At 33.4% G+C, this 23385-nt stretch overlaps 2 protein-coding genes across 2 annotated transcripts; one reads left to right on the plus strand and one right to left on the minus strand.

The window, feature by feature from the left end:
* Positions 1 to 8698: 8698 nt before the first annotated feature.
* Positions 8699 to 11595, minus strand: K444DRAFT_665638 (uncharacterized protein). Its single transcript, XM_024887095.1, has 2 exons — positions 11144 to 11595; positions 8699 to 11089 (listed from the first exon to the last, which is right to left on the minus strand). The coding sequence occupies exons 1-2, from the start codon at positions 11460 to 11462 to the stop codon at positions 9009 to 9011; spliced, it is 2400 nt and encodes a 799-aa protein (XP_024734135.1). The 5' UTR covers positions 11463 to 11595; the 3' UTR covers positions 8699 to 9008.
* Positions 11596 to 11804: 209 nt separating this feature from the next.
* K444DRAFT_615693 (uncharacterized protein) lies at positions 11805 to 14144 on the plus strand. The gene is made up of 4 exons (XM_024880777.1): positions 11805 to 11958; positions 12220 to 13099; positions 13164 to 13769; positions 13820 to 14144. Exons 2-4 carry the CDS (start codon positions 12253 to 12255, stop codon positions 14056 to 14058), a joined length of 1692 nt encoding a protein of 563 aa, XP_024734136.1. The 5' UTR covers positions 11805 to 11958; positions 12220 to 12252; the 3' UTR covers positions 14059 to 14144.
* The last annotated feature ends 9241 nt before the right edge of the window (positions 14145 to 23385 follow it).

A 23385-nucleotide genomic window follows, 5' to 3' on the forward strand; every position in this document is an offset into this window, starting at 1 on the left:
TAGGTACGGTATTATGGTTAAGGAAAAGAAAGGTTAGTTAATAGGAAAAGGAAGGCCTTTTTATAATATTCTCTCCCCGAATAGTAATTACAAATTCGGAACTGGCTCTATACTAGGAATACCCAGAAAATTCCAAAGAAAAGATTTATGAATAAACTAGAAGATTAGATTAACTTTTCCAAGCTCTTGGGCCTATAGAGTAATAATTTATTTGCGAATAGAGGCTAAGTTAGGATTTACGAACTAATTAGGAGATTAGATAAGCTTTATATCTAATAGTATATACTATATTCGTACTACCTTTGCAAGAGGAAATCGCCAGAGGCGATTTGCGAACTAGCTAGAAAGAATTAGTAAACTATATCCTTAACTCTATTACCTGGTATAATAATGGAATAATTATAAGAAGTCTTTAGGGAAAGCTAGTAGCCAGGAAAGTTTTAGGGAAATATTTATAAAGCTATTCGCAGTTTTCCCAGGCCTCTTAGGGACAAGGGCCCAGAGAGGGAATTAATATAATAGGTATACGTAATGGCATATAGACAGGTATCAGATATTATAGATCTAGTTTCCTATTTTAGGTATAGCTTATAATCGGAATCATATAGATTACATGGGATTTCCTAATTAAGTAAAGGGCTTCGCATACCTGGCTAAGTACTAGGAAATATATAGGGAGACGCTCCTAGCTTTGGAAGAGGCATTAATTAGTCTCTTATTAGAATTAATTCTTGGAATTAGTTACACTTGCAAGCGTCACTCCGCAGCTTACTTACCTTAACTACTTATATATTACCCTACTATTACGTGCCTTACATAATATCCGTATAAATAATATCTCTATTAAATTTGAAATTATAGTTAAAAGTAAGGCATTTATATTTCTTAGCCAAGAATTTAGCCTCTTGAAATTTTAGTTATTTCGTTTTTATAAAATTATTAGTTCTAATAAATAAGGTATTATTAATTTAAAGGCTAATAATTCTAAAGAATTACTTGCTATAGAGGAGGCAAAGAGTTATAAGTCGACTATTCTATAGAGAGCTCGTTAATATAATAGAAATAATAAGTTTTAAACTAATAGTTCCCGGTTTCCGGTATATTATATAATAGTTTTATAACTTTTAGAACGAAATCGTTCTTTAAATTTAGCTCTCTAATAAGCTTATAAGGTAGATTAATATAAAAATTATAATTAAATAAAGTTATTAATTAAATATAAGCTTATAAGATATTATATAAATATAATTCTATAATATCTATTATTATAGTAATAATATTAAGAATAATTCTCTAATTAATATATTAAATAATAGGTAATTATATTAATACTATATATTTTTTACTATTATTATAAGCTTAGATAACTAGTTTCGATTTCTTAAATTCTCTCTTTATATCCTTATTCTTAATCTTATTAATAAACCGGGAATTAAAGATATATATCTCTTTTAATACCTGAGATCTAGAAATAACCTCAAATATACCTTTTTCTAAAAGGCTAATAATTTTAACTTGGCAGGAGTTCTTATATAAGTTATTATCTTATAAGAATACCATAAAATCCGGATTGTTATAAGAGTATTCTTTATTATACTTTAGTAAAATAGCAGAAATAGTAGAAGGAATTATATTTGTATTACTTTTAGCTTTATTATAAAGTTCAAAAACAATTTCAGGTTCGAGACTATTAGTAATAATCTTAATATCTCTTATATAAAATGGCTTTATAAAAGTTAAATAAAAGGTAGTATTACTATATAGTAGAGCTAGTATATAGTTCTTTCTATTAATAGCTACTAGCTTATATGGCCTATTTTAATTATTAAATTAACTGGTATTTCTTTTATATTATATGAGAATATCCGAATTTAAGAAAAGTTTATAAATATTAGTAATACTAGAACTATTTCGGGTATTTAGAGTATTTGTAATTTGGTATCTAGCTTAAAGCTTTTAAATTTCTACTATTACCTTCTTAAATACTACTAATTACTATAATATAATTAGTAATAGGATATTATATTCGGTTATTCGAGGTAAAGTACTATAAATTAAGAGAATTAGGATAATATTATTAGATCTAGCAGAATTATTAATAGCCTTAAAAGCTATTTAGAATATAGTATTCTTATTAATTCTATTAATTTTAGCTATAATAATAAAATAAATATATCGAATTAGGTTATAATAGTATTCTATAATTCTAATAGAATTATAAGCTTTTATAGAAACGATTTTAATTTTAGTTCCTATAATATTTATAAACTAAGTAAACTCTTTATTAATAAACTGCTTTCTGGTATCTATTATAATCTAATCGAGAGGGCCTAAATAAGTATTAATCCAATACTATTTTAGGGTATCCCAAATATATAATATACTAATATTTTAAAGCTATTAGCTAGCTTAATATCGAATGCCTTTATTAATAATATAAAATATAGGCTTACTAGAAATATAGAAAATATTAATAATAATAAAATAATTAAAGCTAATATTATCTTTTAGGTTAAACTTGAATTATTTTAGTAATTATCCGAATTTCTAATATTACTTATAATATTTTATAAGGTATTTAAGGGCTTTTATATCGATATTATAATTAGCTTATTCTAATATATTTCGGAGCTTACTAATAGATAAATAATTAAAATAGTAATATAAATATTATAATTCGATCTCTATAAAAAAAATAGGAATTATAAATAAAGAATTCGAAAATAAAGCTTTATAATATAGTATTTTAAAGCAGGAAAGAGTATTTAAAACATTATATTATAAATATAAAATATCTAGTAAAAATAATAAAATAATTAATAAGATTATTAAAAATAGATTTCTAGCTTATTTATATTAGTTAAGCTAAATAAAAATAGAGTTTTTATAGATATAATATAGAATTATATTTATCTAATTAGTATTTTTATTATTATAGATCTAATAGAGAATATAGATCCGATATTAAATTAGATACTATTATTAATATACTATAAAGCTTGGAATTAGTTAGAACTAGTAATTAAGAATCTGAAGGCTCCGGTATTAATTATGATTTTATAAAAGTAGTAAATATTATATTTTAATATATTATTAACTATAAATATCTAAATATCTTTTATTTATTTAATAGGTTTTAAGGTATAGTTTTTGCTTATTATTTAATATATAAGGGAAAGGGAAATAAGGTTATCTATAAGGGTATTAGTTATAGGAATAGTAGGAGTAGAAGTAGTAAGAGTAGCTAAAAAGCTCTTAATAGAAATAAAATAGAAATCTGAATAATATTTTTTTCCTTTATTTATTTCTACTAGTAAAGCTTTAAAAGTATTACCTACTATTTCGTTTTTATTATTCTTATTATTCTTTTTTTCTTTAAATTCGGTAATATATTATATATAAGTACTATTAAAGCATTTATTAAAATTACAGGTATTTCGGGATTTAAATTAATAAATGTTTTTATTCTTAAATCGAGCTTTTTTAGTCTTTTATTTCTCTAATATATCTTTCTATAAGTAGTATTCGGGTTTCTTATATATAAAATACGATTTCGGAATATAATTATTATAATTATAGGGCTTGAAATAGTTATTATAGGTTCTGAAATTGCGGCTAGATTCGTATTAATGATTTTTAAATAGATAATAGCTTAAAGAATTTTGAGAATAGTATTATTAATTAGTAAAATAGGTTTTGGTAGTAATTTATTGCTTTTTTTTATAGGTAGTAATAGACGATTAGAGCTTATTAATAAGCTAACCGAGTTTATTAAAAAAAATCCGAGATTATATATTAGTATACTAATAAGCCTTAATAGGAGGTAATAATCTTATTATATAGGAATTCAATACTTTATAAGACAGGAATAAGGCTATATTATAATTTATATAGGTTATTAATTAGTATTTAGATAAGCTTAAATATTGTCTTTTTAGGGTCTTTTATTATTATAATTACTAAGGTAATAGTATTTCATTTATCTAGATTTTAATAATAGAAACCGGGGCCTTTAAAGAAGCTATAAATATTCGTATAGGCTTCTTTATATATATGGCTCGAGAGCCAGTTATTATAGAAGTAATCTTATACTAATTCCTTTAATATAATAGGAAAAGCTCTTTCTAGTATTTCTTTTAGAAGCTCTATATATTAATAAATATTAAAAAAGATAATAAGTTTATAATTAAAACTACTATTAGTTCTATTATATTTCTATATTTTAAAATATATCTTTACTATTTCCCTAATAAGCTTTCTAGTAGTAATAGTAAGTATTAATTAATAGAAGTTCGGGTTTAGTAGTAATACTAGTAATAGTAAAGGTAAAAGTAGTAAATAGCCTTAATTTAGAGAAAGTAAATAAATAGCTTGATTTCTCGACTAAAAGTATCTGGTTCTTTTATATCTAGTTCTATTTAGAATAAGATAAACTAATATAATAGGTCTCTGAAAAAGATCTATTCTAATTAGACTATTATTAATAATATTAGCTTTATTTTATATACTTTTTGTTTTCTTTTAGGTAAGGTTAATAAAGAATTATATAATAGTAAGATTTCTATAGTTCTATTTAATATAGATATTATTATACCGAAATTAGGCTCGAAGATTTTATATAAATATATAATTAATTAGACTATATACTATAGTATTAAAGTTTTTGAAATTATCCTGAAATAGATTCTATGAATTATTATTATTTTTCTTATATAAGATATATTAATATATTTTAATAGTTAAATATTTCTAAAAATTAGCCTTTATTATAGTTACTAGATTAATACCGTTTTTCTATTTCTTAATTAGCTTTTTTCTCTTATTAGTATCTATATTAAACCGAGTTTAGGTTCTTTCTAGTATATATATATAATTTATAGCAGGAAGGATTTAAAAATAAAATAATTTATAATAGATTTATAAAAAAGATTCGGTAAAAAAGGTATCTAGATATTTAGATATCTGGTTTAGATATCAGGTTCAAATACCTAATTAAGATATTAAATACCTGATTTAAATACTTAATTAAAATACCAGATATCTAGTTTAAATACTAGATATTCCAGATATCTAGAAATATTAAGGATATTAAAATAAATATTTCGTTCTTAAATATTTTATTTATAATAAGAAATTTAGGAAATGAAATATTATAATTCCGGGAGAGTCTAAAGCTTAAAGAACTCGATGAAATAGCAAAATCGAAGTAGTAGTTAAAGAGCTTTAAGGATATATACGGGATATATATTCCGGAAAAGGGTCCTATAAATACGAATATTATATAAGTAGAAAAAATAGTTTCTAAGAAGGTAGTTTTAGGGCCAAAAGAAGTTAGTTTTAAAAAATAGTAGAAATTAAATAAATAAATAGTCAAATAGCTAATTGCTTATTAATTAGCAAGAGCTAGTATCTTTTCTATAGGCTATTAAATACTTTTATAAAATTAATAAATAGTTTCTTTTTTTAATATAAAATAGACTAGATTTATTTTAGGTTATTAAATACTTTTAGAACTAATCTAAAATCTTCTCTAATTTATATGTATAAATTAATTAGTATTAGTTTATTAGTAATATATAATATTATTATATAATATATATAAAATACTTAATATATAAATTAATAAAATAGTTATTATTCCGAAATAAAAATTATAGTATTATAGTATTAATATGTGATTTCTAAATCTACTAAACCTAATAGGGTCTAGTCTATTAGTTGAGTTATCTATAAAATATTAGATTATATAACTATATTCTATATTTTATATTTCATTATTTATATCCCGTATTTCGAATTCCGTAACTATATATATAACTTTTAAAGAAATAGCTATACTAATAGCTAATAAATAAATATATTACTTGAAATTACTATTATTATATTAGATTTATAATATTTTTTATATTTCTTTTTTAGAACTATAATACTAATAGGCTTGTATTATAATAGAACCAGAACTAGTTAAGATTAAGGGCAAAAAAATTTTTAGAGTAAAATTTATTATAGCCTATAAAGAAAATAGAAAGAGAAAAAAGTATTTTATTTATTAAAAGAGCTATTTACTAATAAATAATATATAAGAATTACTAAGTAATCTAAAGAATATAGCTCAAGAATTACAAGAATATTTGGAAGAAAGTAATATTATAATACTATTAGCTAAATAGAAATATAAAAAATAAATATTTTTATTAGGAAACTATTAAAAAACTATATATTTATTCTTAAAGAAATTATATAAAAATTATTAAAAATTCTAATTTCTATATCTTATAAATACTCTATTCTTATAATTAGTTTTTACTATTTTTATTTTTATTATTATTCTTATTAGAATTCTCTCGAGAAATAAATATTAAATAAGCCTAAAAAACTATTAGCTATTAGTAAGAAATAAAAAGGAAATAAGCTTATTTAATACTAAAAAATATTAATTATATTTTTAAAAGTACTTTATATTTATACTAAGCTAATAAGAATTACTTAACCTATATTTTAAATTATTAGAAGAATTTATTAGCTTTAAATAATAGCTTTAATATAAGAAATATATAAAGATTAGTATAAAAAAAAGGCAGAAATAACCTTCTTTTATTTAGGTAAAGAAAAAAGAAAAAAGAATTTAATTATATTATATATATTTAAGGAACTTTAGATAATATTAGAATAAGAAATAAAAAAAGGAAATTATAATTTATAGAATTATATTTCTTATTTTTAGAATAATAATAATTATATATTAAGTAATTATTATTCTTAATATAAGTAAGATTAGGAAACTTAGTAATATTCTTGAAATATTAAAAATAATAAAGGCAAATTAAGGCTATAAGAATATTAGTTAAATAGTTAATAATAAGCTAATAAATATTAAGGAAAGAATTTATTTTAATAAATAAAGAAGTAAAAAAGAATATTAAAAGAAGCTTAAAGAAATTTAAAGAAATTTAAAAAAGGCTTAAAAAAGGCTTAGAAAAGAAAAGCAAGAAATAAGAAAGAACTAGATATAATATTATAATTAAGGGAAAAGAAAATTAATTAATAGAAAAAAAGAAGTCTTTTTATAATACTTTTTTTCCGAATAGTAATTACGAATTTAGAACTAGTTATATACCAGAAATATCTAGAAAATTTTAAAGAAGGAATTTATAAATAAACCAGAAAATTAGCTTAATTTTTTTAAGCTCTTGGGCCTATAAAGCAATAATTTATTTATAAATAAAGGCTAAGATAAAATTTATAAACTAATTAGAAAATTAGATAAATTTTATATTTAATAATATATATTATATTTATATTATCTTTATAAGAAAGAATTACTAGAGGCAATTTATAAGTTAACTAAGTAAAATTAGTAAATTATATTCTTAGATCTATTATCTAATATAATAATAGAGTAAATATAGAAAGTCTTTAGGAAAAACCAGGAGCCAGGAAAGTTTCCGGGAATATATATAAAGCTATTTGCAGTTTTCTAAAGCCTCTTAGGAATAAGGGCCTAGAGAGAGAGTTAATATAATAGATATATATAATAGTATATAAATAAGTATTAGATATTATAGATCTAGTTTTCTATTTTAGGTAAAGCTTATAATTAGAATTATATAAATTATATAAGATTATATTTCTTAATTAAATAAAGGGCTTTATATACTTAGCTAAATACTAGGGAATATATAGGAAAATACTTCTAGCTTTAGAAAGAAATATTAATTAGTCTTTTATTAAAATTAATTCTTGAAATTAGTTATACTTATAAGTATTACTTTATAGCTTATTTATCTTAATTACTTATATATTACCTTATTATTACGTGCCTTATATCTTATAAAAGTATTTTTTTATAAAAAAATATTATATAAGAAATATTAAAACTATAATTTTAATACTTTAATTATAACTTCTTATATTATAGCTATTAAATATTAAATTAAGAATCTAATTAATTAATTTTATAAAATAAATTCTATAATATAAGTAATAATTATTAAAGTAGAATTTATTTATAGTATATAGAAATAAGCTTATATATATACTAATTAAACTAAAAGATTATTTCTTTATTTATTAAGATATTACTAGTATTAGAAGTCGCATAAATATAAATAGTCTAATTAGAGGAAACTATTATTAAAAGCCTGATTTAGACCTATTAGAAGCTGGGTTTTAGTTATATATAATAGGCTAGTATAGTAAAAAACTCATATAATTACGAAAAAGTATAATTATATAACTTATAAAATTAAAAAACTTAAAGAAAGCTAAGAAAGGATTTAGAGAGTTCTTCCCGAGATTAAAGACTTCTCTTGCCTTCTTTTACTTTTTTCTTTTCTTAAGGGAAGTTTAGGGAATCTTTCCCTAAAACTAATTACTTTTTTTATTTTCTTTTATTTTCCTTTTTCCTTAAAAGGCTTTAGAGTTCTTTTTTTATTAAAATAAATACTTTGCTCTTTAAATTAAGCCCCCTTTTAAAAGAATATTTTCTCTTATATTATAGCTTTATTAGTCGAGAAAAGAGCCTAAAATTATAATATAATCTCTTAAAATAAGAAAATCTGGCTTTTATTTTTAATATTTATATTTGCTTATATAGCCTCTTATATTCTAATTAAATAAGAAATATTAATATATAGCCGCTAATATAGTAATGTCTTAATAAATAAAGGAATAGTATTTATTTTAAGAAATAAAAGTGCTTATTTTATCAACTTGGGCATGGAATCTTATTATGTATGTACTCAGTTAACACTTGACCAACATGCAGACTTCGTAAGTGCGAGTCAGTTTTGACCCTGTCCGTTAATTGCCCGTCACTCGGCCGAACAACGGCAAACACACAAAGCTCACCTCACAGCCAGTTGGGCGTACCCGAATTTTGAACAAGTGTATCTCCCGAACCATTCATTGCATCATGCTTTGTTTTGGCCAATGGGTGACCTCAGCGCCTCCCTATTTTCCTGCGTATAGCAAATCTGCGTACGACGCTGAAACTTTCGTAGACTCAATCATGACGCCACAGCTATCTTCTGCGGCTCCGGCCGGGCTCCATTAGTAGCTGGAGCTTGAGGTACATGTTCTGGGACAGCTGGGAACACAACTGACTTGGCATGGTGCACAGCTGACGGTTGTGGGCTTTGCTCTGCCGGGTTACGAGTAGCCTGCTGTAGTTGCGTATGCCGTGGGCTGTGAACCGCTGGAGGAGAAACTGGAGTGGCTGTAAGATTTCGGGCCGGTGCTTGAGCAATAATTTGTTGCGAAGGAGGCTGGGAAGGTTGTATTTGTACGGCATCTTGGGTTGGTACGGCAGTTTCGTGTTTGGAAGGCGCTACTTGTTCCCCAGCTGCGTCTCTAATTGTAGGTACTTCATGCACTGTCGGAATTTCTGGCGCCACAGGGATTTCTTGGTGTGGAAGCGCTTGTTCCTGAGGTTGATGTTGTTGTTCCACCTGCTGATTCTCCTCTCCCTGCTCGTTCACTGGTTCAGCTGCAAGAGTCTCTCCAGACAATCTAGCTTCCATGTCTGTCTCCGCTTCTTCTTGCTTCCGGTACTCATTCGCCAGTCGCTGTAGCGCGTATGCGACTTCTTCCACAATCAGAGATGCTGGCTCTCGTTGACCTGGCCTTCGCGGCAGGTGGCAGAAGCACGCCTTGATGACATTTTTGGCTTGGAGCCCACAAAGATCCCGCACCTGGTCCAGGAACTCTAGAGTCGAGACTGACTTGCTCGCTTGACTGAGGCCCGCCGGCGTCTCTTCGTAAGCAATCTTGTCGCGGCAGGTGATTTGGTACAACAATATGCCTAGTTCCTGGGCGAAGTTGACTTTATTTTGCTCTATTTCTTTCCGGGACTTCAGGCTACCTCCTGCATCTGGAGGACTCGGCGAACCAAACCCATTGTCGAGCCATGGTTGTGTCCAGTCGTCCTTCCCAAGCTCCGTGTTCTGGCTAAAGAAACGATAGTGCTGTACCCGCCGTTGCGTGAAGCCAGGGTTGGCGGTCTCAAAGTGTATGTATGTAAGAGCAAGTGTGGCGGCAAGACAAAGTCGCGCGGTGACCGAGAACTCGTCGAAGCTCTTTTCCAAGATATCACCCAAGGTTTGGACTCCCTTCCACTTTGGCCTGTCGGTCTCAATGATTCGTCGGAGATGGAAGATCCTGTCTTTGTCTAATTTCACATCTCCAATTTCTTGAAACTTTCCTTCTGGCATCGTGGACAAGATCGTGTTAAGCTTCGATGGCATGTCGCCATCGCTGACTTCCAACCCAGGCCGCGAATCCGACAGCGTCCCAGTAACAAGGAGCTCGTGGCAGGGGATGTGATTTGGTATTTCTGACCGAGACAGCGCCATTAGAAGGAAGAAGTTCGGATCCGACCGCATTTTGAGCTTCTGGTGTAGACGATTGAATCTCATCCAATCTAGCAAGTCATTGTGGTTATCCTCCAGTCGAATGGCGAGCTTCACAGCAGAGTTCTCATCCTCAGCATTGGCGCTAGTGAGCGCCTCTTGCAGACTACTAATATCTCTTCGGACGAGCCTTGTATCTCGCCAAATTGTTGGCGGGTCGGCCCCGTTGCGGATGAAGAGGAGCGGATTCTCGTTATTGAGCTGAGGAAGGCATGCGTTCAGCTCCTTGTTCATGACATCAAGGCGGTCCAGCAGCGCTTCCATCTGTTCTTGGTGATCAGATGCGAACTGAACGGCCTTTACTGACCCCAGTGCTCGCTGTGCGTCTTCTCGTCTCTTTTTTGTCCGCTTTTCAGCCGAGGCAGAGATCCATGACGATGGCCCTTCTTCACGCCCTCTTGATGCAAGCTGATCCAAGTTCGCAGGCCGTGCCGACCCAAGTGAAATTGATTCTGCCGGTGCCTTTCCTTTGCTAGATTTCTTTCTTGAGAAGCTTGAGACGAAGCGTCGAACTCGTGACTGTGGCTGGACGCCTTCCCCAGCTCCTGCCACAGCAACTTGACCACCGGGATTAGCAAGTGGAGCTCGTGCTGGAGCTGGGGCCGTAGCTGGTCCGGGAGCAGGGACTGGGCCCGGAGCCGGGACTAGAGCAACATTAGCCGGAGCCGGGACATGAATGCCTAAAGTTTAGGTCAGCTTCATTCGTGGCCTATGGCGGTGAACAGATAGCTCACTCTCGGATTTGTAGGACTCAACCAGCTTATAACATTCTTCAAACACCGTAACAATTTCGAAGGTATGATCCTCTATTCGTTTTCTGAGATCAGAATCGATCCATCGTGTCTCGGTCTTGTCCGCTTCGATGTGGGCCCTGTATTTGAGAACAGATGCCTCGAAGAGACGCTCCTGAATCCGCACGCGTGTGTCGAATCGATTGAAATCCACGCCAAATCGCGCGACAGAACGGCAACCAAGCCAGATCGCCCGGATGCGGTTATAGGCTGGATCAAGCAGGGCAATTGCTGCCAAGCTCAGGGAGATTGGGTCAGCCATGTCTGGCGGGCATGAGCCAGCCCTAGTGTTCGAGGAGCTTGAAAGCCCCTATACTCTTTGAAATTGTAGAAGCCTGCGGTTGTGCCTTCGTGAAGCTGGGGATTGTCAGTTCTTGTATGGGGCCTGCAGCTTTCCTCCCAGCAGCACTTCCTCCTATTTTCTGGCGTGCGAAGACAGCCTCGTGAGGCCCATAACCTCGCCTTGGGCATTGTCTCATTCATGTTTCAAAACCCCTCACGTGGCAAATGTGTCGACTTGCCATTGGTCACTGAATGTCTATGCTGCATGTGCGGCTGAGATGTCGACGTGCCCACCCCAAGTTTAGGCAGGGAATGGCTTGGAGATCAGGTTCGCGAATCGGCAAGTTCGCACGAAAAACCTCGAACAAATCCTTTTAGCTTTATGTTTGTTCGGGATCCTGATTTAGATTTGAATCCTGTACCTTCCCGCTCGTGTCCGGCTAGGAAGTGAAAGACACCCCTGTTCTTCCAATATTGTGAGTCTTAGCCCTCATTTTAAGCTCTTGGTCTCTGTCTCCCTTCCTCCCCTTATATTTCTGTGACAGCTGTTGTTATGAACGTCCTCTCCACTTCATCGCTTGTGCTTCAAAGGAGCCTCAGCGTCATTGAGGACGAATGACCAAACATTGCTCGAGTCTTGAGATTGTCTTGTCCAAGTACTAGTGCGCATTCTTAGCATGCTATCTCGTCTGATACCTGTGGCTATTCATCGGTATCTATGCTGAACTGTTGAATAGTTTCGGAACGCTTAGTTTAAGAGTGAAGACAAGATGGATCCAGTCGGAGTCGTGGGTTTCGCGCTAGCGGCAAGTTCGCTCATCGCATCGCTCTTTCGAACTACTAGTCGTTTGGGTGGCAGTCACATAGAAATTCATACTATGGCGATGGCTCTTGAAGCGGAAACAGCCCGTGCAAGCAGGTGGAGAGGGTACCATGAAAGCCTGGACGCCGGTCACACAACGGAAGATGAAGAAGCAGCCCGAAGAACGGAAGCAATGGTGATGGAACATCTACATGAGCTTCGGGCTATGTTTGAGACGTTTCGCATCATGGAAAGAGGGAAGACTTCCAGACGATCTCAGGAATTTCAGATTTCTCTGAGATGGATCACAAAGAGAAGAATGGTTGTGAACACTTTGTATCTCTGCAAACAGCTAAACGATGCGATAGACTCATTGCGGCAGCCTACTAGAGAGATCGAAATCTTACGCAGGCAGACTCAGCAGCTCATAGATGGCCAGAAAGACATAATACAGAGTCTTGCCCAGGCACGTGAAGAGATGTTAGGCTCTTCACAGCAACCTCGTAACCCTCTTCCTAGGATCTCCCCTGGTTTAGAGGAACCTGTATCTAAGATCGATCTGGAGAATGCGGCCCATGTGAAAGTACTCTATGAGTTCGCATTGCAGGGGCTTCTCATCGTTGAAAAGCTTTTAGGCAGCCAAGATGTCACACACGTTTACGAGAGACTCAAAATCTGGGGAACTGGTCTTTTTGATGGCCCTTTGGGGCTGGTCCAAATTCTCGCTGCGTATCCGGATCATAGCGGTCGTTCGGGTCCAGGGGCGAGTTGTGGCGTTTTCCAGTCTGCATTCATTGAAATTCTCTTGGATATAGGTAGGATTACAAAACTCTAAAGTTTCAATCAAGTTTAGGCGAGCTGACCACCACTGTTCCACAGAACAGATACAACTTGCGATGAAATCCGAGAATGCAACTGTCTTGGCCTTCCAGAATGACCTAGCCAACTTTTTGGAAGCTGATAGTCCGATCAGAGAGGAAATCTTCTATCGCACCTTACTTCGCAGCCCACGAAATGGGGCGTTGCCCGAAAAAGACGTCAACAAATATCTAAGTTATGTCGATCATGAAGTGGAAAAGCTGCCAGAAGAGGAATTCAACAGATATTTGAGTCATATGGAAGATGAAGTGGGCAATCTGTTCGTTGCGCTCCGTGCTGTTGACTCAATGCGTGACCTACTCGGGTATCAACTTCAGAGGCAACCAAACGGGAAAACCTTTGCCACAGAAAAGCTCGAAAATCCAGTCACAGTCGCTGAGCAACGCTTTGGACTCATTGATGAGATGATACGGCTAGTGGAAGGAGTGGTATTAGCCTTAAGACGACTGGACGTGAACAGCAAAGGCGCTGTTAAAGATTTGTTCTCGTTATCAGAACAGTTCGAGAGAGAATTGGGAGAGTTTGTGAAATGGAGCAAGACTATAGAAGGCAAAGTGACAGCGGACATGACTATTTTGCTGGAAAGACTCGCTGGCTCACTTCGAAGTAAGTCAGATATCTTCCCTTTCTGAGACCAAGTTACCAACCAGTTGAAGATGGAATGCTCCCAGATATCCACTCTGGAAGTGGCGGCTCCGAGTACCAGCTGGTTCTGATGAAGCCGACTTTGCTAGGGACGCTCCACACGTTCCAAGAAAGCATTGCCAACCTTTACATGCTCTCCGAGGGTGGGTTTGACCACAGCGAGGCCAGCCTTGCGGATAAAAGAACACAGACTCTTGGGTTCGAACTGGGAGATATCCCCGATAGGGTAGGGCCATACGATGGTCCATAGCGCCTAAATGCCTATAATTATCGGTATTGCACAAAGAGCACACAGGAATCGCTATATTCACTACTTCCCCACAATCATTTGACCTGCATTCGCTTTTCGAAAACTTCTCTAATTCACTATCACTTTTTTCTTGTTGTTAAGGATTAGCCGCAATGATTTACATTCCTTCCACTCCTTCCCGGCCTCTCAAACTTCCGTCGCCACAACAGTATTTTGGTAATCTCTCCAATCAACCACAATCCACAACTCGTCCAAGCTCGCACCTCCTACACCCTGCTCACTACCAGCACTTCAAGAACATCAAGTTGGCTACTCATCATAAATTTTTATAATTTCATTCTTGCAGTCATCCTGCTCTCCTCATCTTGGCCATCGCCGAACCAATCCCGAACTCGGGACTTGCTGAACGACAAGGCGTCGTCTTGCGATATTGTTGCATTGACGGCTGTAAGTTCCAACCAGCTCAAACTATCTCATCAGCGGATTATGCAGAAACAATAACTTCGCAATTTTCAGGTACCACCTGCAGTTTCAGAGAATGCGAGGATCAAGGCTGCATCTGGGTAAGACAGGATGACCACCTTAGAAGCTTGGAGAAAGTGGAGATGAGCTAATGATGCGATATCAGCTCGATATAGTTCGTTCCTGGAGACGTGCGCTTTTACGAGAATGAAGTTGTGGTCGTTCTTTCTTCATAGCTTGTGGCCGTGCTTCTCCATAACAATTAGTTAAAGTACAGGACCGGTGTGAATGACTTACTCTCGTCTTGCGAACGTTGGCGCCCAACTTTTCGGATGTCTCGTGTTGCCTGACGCGGGGGCCATATCGATTGGGGGAGGAGGGCCAAGAGGGTTGCTTTATGTTGCCGCTGGGACCAGGGGGGCGCATCGACGCGTTAGAGAAATACAGTGCAAGACGAGGGTGTGATGCGCAGCATCCCCCAATTACAGCTCAATGTTAGGGTGCCTTGGCTTGGACGAAAATTGGTGCTACGCTAAATAAAGTTTAGCGGTAGTTCTGGTTGACCATAGCAACCAAAAGGGTCAATGCCTGATTTTCACCATTTTCGCCATTTTTCTAAGGCCATACCTAATTATTTTGACCCCATTATCTGAACTATACTGAACAACTATATGATTCACAGCTTTATATGACTATTTCTAAGGCCCTAGCCAATTATTTTAGCCCTATAGTCTGAACTATACTAAATAACTATATGATTCACAGCTTTATGGCCCTATTTCTAGGGCCCTAGCCAATTATTTTGCCTGCATCATCTGAACTATACCAAATAACTATATGATTCACAGCTTGATTTATAGCTTAATCTGAATTATTCAGGCTTCCATTTAAGTCATTTTTGGCCCCAGATATCTATAAAATAGGCCCTCAGCTCCCAATCCTTCCTCTAACTTCCTCACATATATATACACACATACACATACACATATATACTCACTCACTCTCTCTCTCTCCTCATACATACTTTATACATAACACTTTACATACATATAATGGCAGCCCAAGCTCAATAAGATCTAGTCGTCTGGACTCGTATAGACGCCTCTAATAATATTCAGTACTTCCTTCATATAGGAGGGAATAAGCTCCAGCCCTCAGTCATTAATAGTAGCCCTCAGCAGAAGCGTACCTTTAATATTAATGATCCAGAACCCTCAGATATTATAATTAAGGGTCCCTATACTGCTACTACCTTTAATGTCCCACTTCTCCCTGAGGTTATTAATGCAATCTTGACCCAACGAGTATAAGTTACTTCTCCTAAGTTTATATAATCTGTACTAAGTAATCTAGTAGCCAAGTTAATACTCAAACTCCTTATACTACTTACCAAAATAGTCAAGGCATTTTTGAGGAGTGCTTAAGAGTTCCTGGAGGAGAGTGGTATAGAGCATATAGTAACTATATTCGTTATAGTCATATGACCCAATATAGTACTCGAGATATTAATAATAATAGAGGAGAGGGCAATAGTAGAGGACAGCCTAAACCCCCTCAAATTACACGAAGTGGCCGGGTTTTAAAGCCTGGACATTATCCTGGCCAGAGTATTCCTTCTATTACAAATAAATAGATAGGACTACTCTTATTATATCATACGATTACCTAGCTTTTATATAATACCTAATAAATTATATTAAGCTCTTAATATTTGCCTTCTTTTAATTTTACTTATAATTATAATTTAATTTGGAAATACCTAAAAACTAAGAAAAAGAGAATTTAATCTAGTCCCAAAGTATTATATAATAAGTATAGAATCTCTTGGTATTAAACCAAGTTAAGAAGCCTTATTTCTTTCTCAGATTCTTTCCTCCTTTCTTTAAACCCTTAGACTTAACTTATTTAGCCTTTTTTATAGATATCTTTCTAATCCTTCCACCGTATAATATACTCTGAGTAAGCGGAACAGCCCCCTCTATCTCTCCCTTAGCTAGAGCTTAATCCTTCTCAGTCTGAGTATAATCTGCCCTAACTTACTCCTTAGCTTATTCTCCTGGACGAAATACTCCTGGACCCAAGAGAGATTATATTTGCTCCTATATATAATTACTCAAGCTTCCTCTTTTCTCAAAAGTACGGCTTATCAAGTCCTGAATTATATCTTCCTCCTCTATAAAGTCCTTAAGCTCTTAAAGCTTGGTAAGAAGGGTACTCTTATACTCTTTAGCTACCTTCTTATACTTGAGGGTTATAGATTACCGATTCGTACGTTAATATATAGTCTCTGGGGAATCAGGAAGTACGGATTAGGGAGGAGGAGGGATAGCTTCTTTTAGTAAGGCTAGAACTTGGCTAGAAGAAGGTTTCTTCTCAGAGTAATATTAGTATATAAATTAAATAAGTATTATATAACATACCGCTAGTCTCGGAAGAGGTTAAGAGAGCTCTACTTTAATAGCAGGCTCGACTTTCATATACTTGGCTTTAGTCACTTTGGCAGGCTAGAAATAAATATTAGTTAAAAGTAGAGGAATAGCTCGGTAAAAGAACTTACTTCTTGGGCTACTTGATTATATAATAAGATACGGCTTTGCGAAACCGGATACTTCTCTTTTTTAACGGCTCCTAACTAGGAAGAAGTAAATCCTATTAAAGGAGGGGTTAGAGAGGAAGGCAAGAGAGGTAACTTCTTTCCTCTACCATATAATAGCTTAGATAGCTCAGGTAATACAAGAATAGCCTTATATCTCCTTTAATAGTATTAAAGGCTTTTCTGGATAAGGTCTTTATCCTTAGTAAATAGGATTAAATAAGCCTAGAACTCATAAATATCCTTTTGAACCAATATAACTAAGTAAGATAAAAGATCCCCTATTATACGAATCTCCCCAGGAGAAAGCTTTTCCAAATCTCGTAAAAAGGAATTATCTCTATCCTTCCAAGCTATAGCTATCCAAGTCTTATACTTCCCAGTTTAGAGAACTAGCTCCTTCATATGACTATATACTTGGCCATATTTTCTGCTTAGAATACTCGTTACAAGCTCATTAATAATAAAGGCTTATATTAGGTCATTATCCTAATACCCAAGTCTCAAGAGGTTTATTCCAAAGACCTTATACTTAATATTACTTCCTAAGATAATATAAGTATTATATAATTAATAGGTAAGGAAAGTATATATATACCAAGAATACGGAACTAAGAAGATATAAGAAAAGAAGGATTAAGCTCTTTATTAGATAGCTAGATATAATATCCTTAAACTTTAAAAAGAGCTAATTATATAATCTCCCTTTGAGACCTAAACTTGGATTTTCCTATCTAGGATTACGGACAATAAGAGAGAGTAAAGGAGCCAGTATTCGGACGTTTCTGCTCTTTTCTAGTAGTAGCAGTAGCAGAAGCTTAGTACGAACCGGCTATAGTTATTATATAAGAAATAACTCTTGGCCTATATAATTAGGTAGCAGGTATAGGGGGGGGTAGGCTTGAATCGCTCGCTCCAGAGGGTCTTGGCCTTAATTCAATCTAACTAGGGTAATTTAGATATGGTTTAGTAGCCCATATATTATATAATACAAAGGCCTCCTCCTCCTCCTCTTGCTTAATCAGGGAGGCTTCTTACTTAGGCTCGGCCCGGGCTTAATAAAACTTAGTAAAGAGCTCCTTAAATAATAGAAGAGGAGAAAAGAAGGCCGTATAATAGGAGCTACTAATAGGGAATACCGGATTACTATCTAAAATCTCAATAATAGTCTCTTTTGTATTTTGGAATACAGGGGAAGATACTATAAGGTTAACTAGAGAAGTACTATAATACTAAGGTCTTAAATTATATGAATTAGGCAAACGAGGGGTTTCTGTACTATATTACTTATACTAGAACTAGCCAGACTTATTAAGAGTATTCCTATATATAGGACACCTTGAGAGAAAGCCAGAAATCTTTCCAGGAGGCATTTTCAAGTAAAGGAAGAAAGAAGGTATAATTATAAGTAAATTATATAATAAAGATAAAGATATAGCAAGATCCTTAAATAAAGATTTACTTTTTCTCTTGGGCCTCCTGCTCTAATAAGTCCCTCTTATCCGGCTACTTCTTATCCTACTCCTCCTTATCTGACTTACTCAAATTACCTTCTCTACTAATATCTATCCCTTTAATCTCTCTTTATTAGGATCATATAGTCTCTATAAACTCCCAGTTCTCTGAGATTAGCTACCTAAGGCAAGATCCGTTTTACTATATCTCCTTAGTACTAATTTTAATCTTTGGGACAAGTTCTAGCCATAGGCTTGAGTTTCTACTAGTAATATGATATTATATAGTAAGCCAAAGGCAGTAATATGCCTTAATATGAAGCCTAGAACCGTCTAGTTTACTAGTTCCTTCTATAAGGCTTAAAGGATTAATCCCAATATTTGCAAGCTGTGATTTATATTATATTAAGGTATTATACGGCAAGTACTCATTAATATCTATAGCTAATAATCTTAGTATATAAAGATAAATTTATAGTCTAGCTAACTGAGAGGCCCTAGAGCTAAAAAGGGAAACTAGCGGTAAAAAGATATTAGGGCTCGGTTTATTTACTTAAACAAGAATCATACGAGCCCCTAAGTCAAGCTATATTACAAGCTACCGCCCAAATTAGGAAAAGAAAGAGATTATAGGAATAACTTACCCTAATTAATATAATCTTACTCTAATTTAGCCAAGAGCCCCTCATTAACTAGAAGTCCATATTACTTAATAGCTATATACTTATAGAGAAATACAGGAATGCCTACTATATAGTATTTCCTCTTTAGATCTTTCCGGATCCGGTAGTAATTCTATATATCTATATATAATACTATGGCGTATTATATAATAGGTATATAAATAGCTAGTATAGTAATTCGGTCCGCAAGAGTACTATTAAAGTCCCCAGCTACTATAAGGGCTTGAAAAAAGTCCTATACTAGATTAGCCTAAGTAAAAGAATTATATAAATAGGTATAAATACGAATACGCCAGTAATATAGCCGGGATTTCTCAAGTTAACTCTACTAAGACTCGATTCTTTGATTCTTTATACTAGTCCCAAAGCAATAGACCTTCTCAAAAGAAAGAATTAGTATTATTATACGAGAGAGAGTATATTAGATTTTAGTAATAAAAGGGACCTCTCCTCCTTTATTAAAGGAAATTACTCGGGGGTAATAGCCAAGCTTTCTAAGTACCTAAAGGAACTGGCCAAGTATACTATATGCCATACGATTAGAAACGCCTATATAATACCAGATAATATTGCGAGAATAAATATTAATAGCAGTATAGATTTGGAAGCCCCATAAAGCTAGCTTATTATACTAATTAAGAGACCACCCCCAATCCGGGCCTTTGACTACTATCTCTTGCTTCTTATGCTATATATCATTCGTACGACGCTTATAGCCCTTACTATCTAGGCCCTTAATAATATTATAGATCAATTTGCGAGAAGCAGTAACCCCCATTTAATAGAAGTATATCTTGATTAAGCCTGCTCCATAGCCTTTAATCCCCCTATAGTCTAGCTCCTCTCGTATAATACCCACAAGCTATTAGTACTTCTGCTCCCTCTTCTCTATTATTATTCTCCGAATAAGGCCAAGATCTAGCCTATATCATACGAGCTATCGGCGGTAGAGGGGCATCCCCTCAACTGAGAGTGCTTGGAGAATCATATTATTATTATAATTGCCTGCAAATAACTCAGAAATACGTAATTTGATCCTCTCAATCTCAGGAGACCCATTCTTCCTATTATGCGATATACCCTAATTAGAGAAAGCTCGTTTCAGTGTTTTTAGGCTATATTCAACCTATAGAATCCCTCTTATTTTACTTAAAATCTCAGGGATCGTATGCTTCTCAGAGACCTAACTAAGAATCTCATTTTTATAAGGCTCAAGATTAATCTTTGGAGGCATTTTTAGTACCGCGCAATACATATAATATATTGAAAGTGGAATAATTCAAGTAAGTAATATGTAATAGGTCAAAAATGCGATTTTCCAAAAATTCGATTTTGCGGAAAAAGCCATTGACCCTTTTGGTCGCTATGGTCACCCGTAGTAGTTAGCCGATGCCTGGGGACAATTTCAGTTTGCGGCCTGACATGCAAGGCAATATCGCATTAATCATGCGCATCGTGAATAAAGTCAAATTCTGGCGCACAAACCTTAGTGCACTCTTCCCACATACTCTTCTTGGACGTACTACCATTCGTATAAACAGCCCAGAATCAGCAGCAAAGTTGCGCTAGGCAAGAGGAAAATAGGATATGGGTTTTCTCTAAGGTTACTACAACCGTATCGATTGTTCTACGAGGAAGCAATTACGTTTAAGGAGGAAGTGCCTTACTGAGAAGTTTCATACAAGCAAGGGACCTCTTGGCCGCAAAGTTGCGTTCGGAGTAGCTTGGTGGACATTTACCAAGAACCCCGCACCATCTTGAACCGTAAACACAACCGCGCCCAAAAGGGTAAATGTCACGAAACCGGGCTCTGGGCTTGGAAAGCAGGTAGAGTGGCTCTTAATCCGAGGATTCTAAACTAAGGAAGGAAGCTCGTATGTACAGGAGCTTTGGTGTTCTAAATACTAGCCAGCCGCATGCGTCATCGCGATCACGTGACGCTAAATTTACTAGTGAAGCGGTAGAGCGTAATAGTAAACGTCGATCCGACTATAACGGGAGTCGGAATTAAACCATTATCCCTCCGAGTAAGAACCTTTCTTCCGAGGCTATTTGAGTTAGAAAAGAGAATCTCAAAACATAAAATATATATTACTTTCTAGAATATGTTTCTCTACTTTGAATATTAATAGTATTAAAATTACGAACTTGTCTAGAAATAGCAAACCTATTTATATTAGTTTATAATTTATCTTTAGTAAGCAAGAACTTACTTTATATTTATAGTATTACTTATATAAGGTAATACGAATATAAAGAAAGTAAATAAAACGAGAATATAAAGAAATCTTATATCTAATAATTAAAGTTTATATTACTTGAAATTTTAATAACGAGTATATTTTTTCTAATAAGTAACTTACTATAACCTCGCTATTATATTTAACTTATAAATGAATAATATATTAAAGAAATACTTAAATATATACTTATTAAGTATTAAGTAAAGTATAAATAGCCTATTTATAACTAAGCTTAAATAAAGTAAAGTAAATTACTGTAACGTGGTACGTAGATTAAGCTCGCTACCGTACTGCCAGCTGGGCCAAGGCCTATAACGACTCAACACCTCCTCGTAGTGCAGGCTGTCAACCTATACTCTCTGGAGGGTAGGGCCAAGATTGAGTCACGAGCAAACGCAGGAAGATTTTCCTTTACCACCCAATCCGGTTTCACGCAAGCCAGCGGTATAGCGCCTCTACGGGAGCTCACTTCTACTCGACGAGACTCACGATCAGGATATCGACTCCGATTCTTTCTCTCTCGCTCGATCTACTATATACTTGGGAGAGATATATCTACAGGAATAGCGAGGGAAATCGAGGTGAACACCGTGGCCTTTCCGACTCTCTCAACTCACTCTCGGACTAGCTATATGATAGAGGAATTCTCTTGCAGAGGCAGGCCCGAGGACTCGGTATTTCCACGGATATAATAGGGGGTATAGGGTATTAAGAGGATAAGGGGAGGGATCGGGCTTGGATATTTGGGTTATAGGAGGACTTGGGTAGGAGGAGAAATGTTCTGGTGGCCACCCCAACCGGCCGTGGGAGGTTTTATATAGTTATAAGGCAGTTTGGTTATATATAGAGAATAGCCATAGGCCCCTATCTATACCTGGCTATAGTAAGAAATGCTTTCTAAGGCAAGGGCACTATAATACCGCGGGATTAGGGACCCGGGGCTATTTAGGAGGGAGTCTTTTTACCCCTTGTAGTTTTTGGCTCTATTCTAAATAGGACTTTGAGTTCTAAGGAATATCCTTAGCTTAGCACGTCCTTATACCCTTCGGGAGGTCTCTCGGACGTAAATAAATGTCAATTAATTAATTAATTAAAGCTAGCTAGGCCAAAAGACTATAGTATTCGCGACTTTGTTATGAATATACTTAATACCATATATATACCTGCGTCTGTACGTTACGTGCAGCTTATATAATGCATATTATAATTACTTAAGTAATTTAATTATTTATTACGTGGTTTATTTTATTAAATACTTTTCTTTATATTATAAATATTATTAAATTGTTTTCTTTATTATCTTTTTTTATCTTTATTATCTTTTTTATTACTTAAAATTCCTCTAATATTACTTATTATACTAGTAAAATTTAATATAATAATTATCTATTATTTAATATATATAACTTTTAAATAATAAGTTTGAAATATATATATATATATAATTTATTACTTAAGTTATTTAAGTATATACTTAATAAATATTAAGTAAAGTATAAGTAAAATATATTTTGGCTAATAGAATACAAGTAAAACCTATTACTTTACTTTATTTTATTTATTTAATATATTATAAATAAGCGAGATTAATAATAAGAGAATTATTTTATTTTTTAAGTAATTAATTTAAAAGAATTAAAAAAAGAATTATAAACTCAAATAAATAAACTCATATATTTATTATATTATTTTCTATATTATTACTAAATTCTTTTAATATTAATTTCTTTATATAAATTTCTAATTATATTATATATTAAAAACTTAAATTTATTTATTTTTATTAAAAAAACTACTTTTAAAATTATAATTTAATGTTTTTATAAATACTAACTCGGCTCTTTTATTAATATACTAGAAACTTAAACTTTGACTTCTATTAACTATTAATT

The sequence above is a fragment of the Hyaloscypha bicolor genome, assembly GCF_002865645.1.
Source record: "Hyaloscypha bicolor E unplaced genomic scaffold K444scaffold_117, whole genome shotgun sequence".
NCBI classification, from domain to species: Eukaryota; Fungi; Ascomycota; class Leotiomycetes; order Helotiales; family Hyaloscyphaceae; genus Hyaloscypha; species Hyaloscypha bicolor.

Coding starts and splice junctions, on each gene's coding strand:
- K444DRAFT_665638 (XM_024887095.1), bottom strand. CDS start 11,462: ATGGCTGACCCAATCTCCCTGAGCTTGGCAGCAATTGCCCTGCTTGAT. Junction 11,090..11,143: donor TGAGTCCTACAAATCCGAGA/GTGAGCTATCTG, acceptor CCTAAACTTTAG/GCATTCATGTCCCGGCTCCG.
- K444DRAFT_615693 (XM_024880777.1), top strand. CDS start 12,253: ATGGATCCAGTCGGAGTCGTGGGTTTCGCGCTAGCGGCAAGTTCGCTC. Junction 13,100..13,163: donor TGAAATTCTCTTGGATATAG/GTAGGATTACAA, acceptor ACTGTTCCACAG/AACAGATACAACTTGCGATG. Junction 13,770..13,819: donor ACTCGCTGGCTCACTTCGAA/GTAAGTCAGATA, acceptor AACCAGTTGAAG/ATGGAATGCTCCCAGATATC.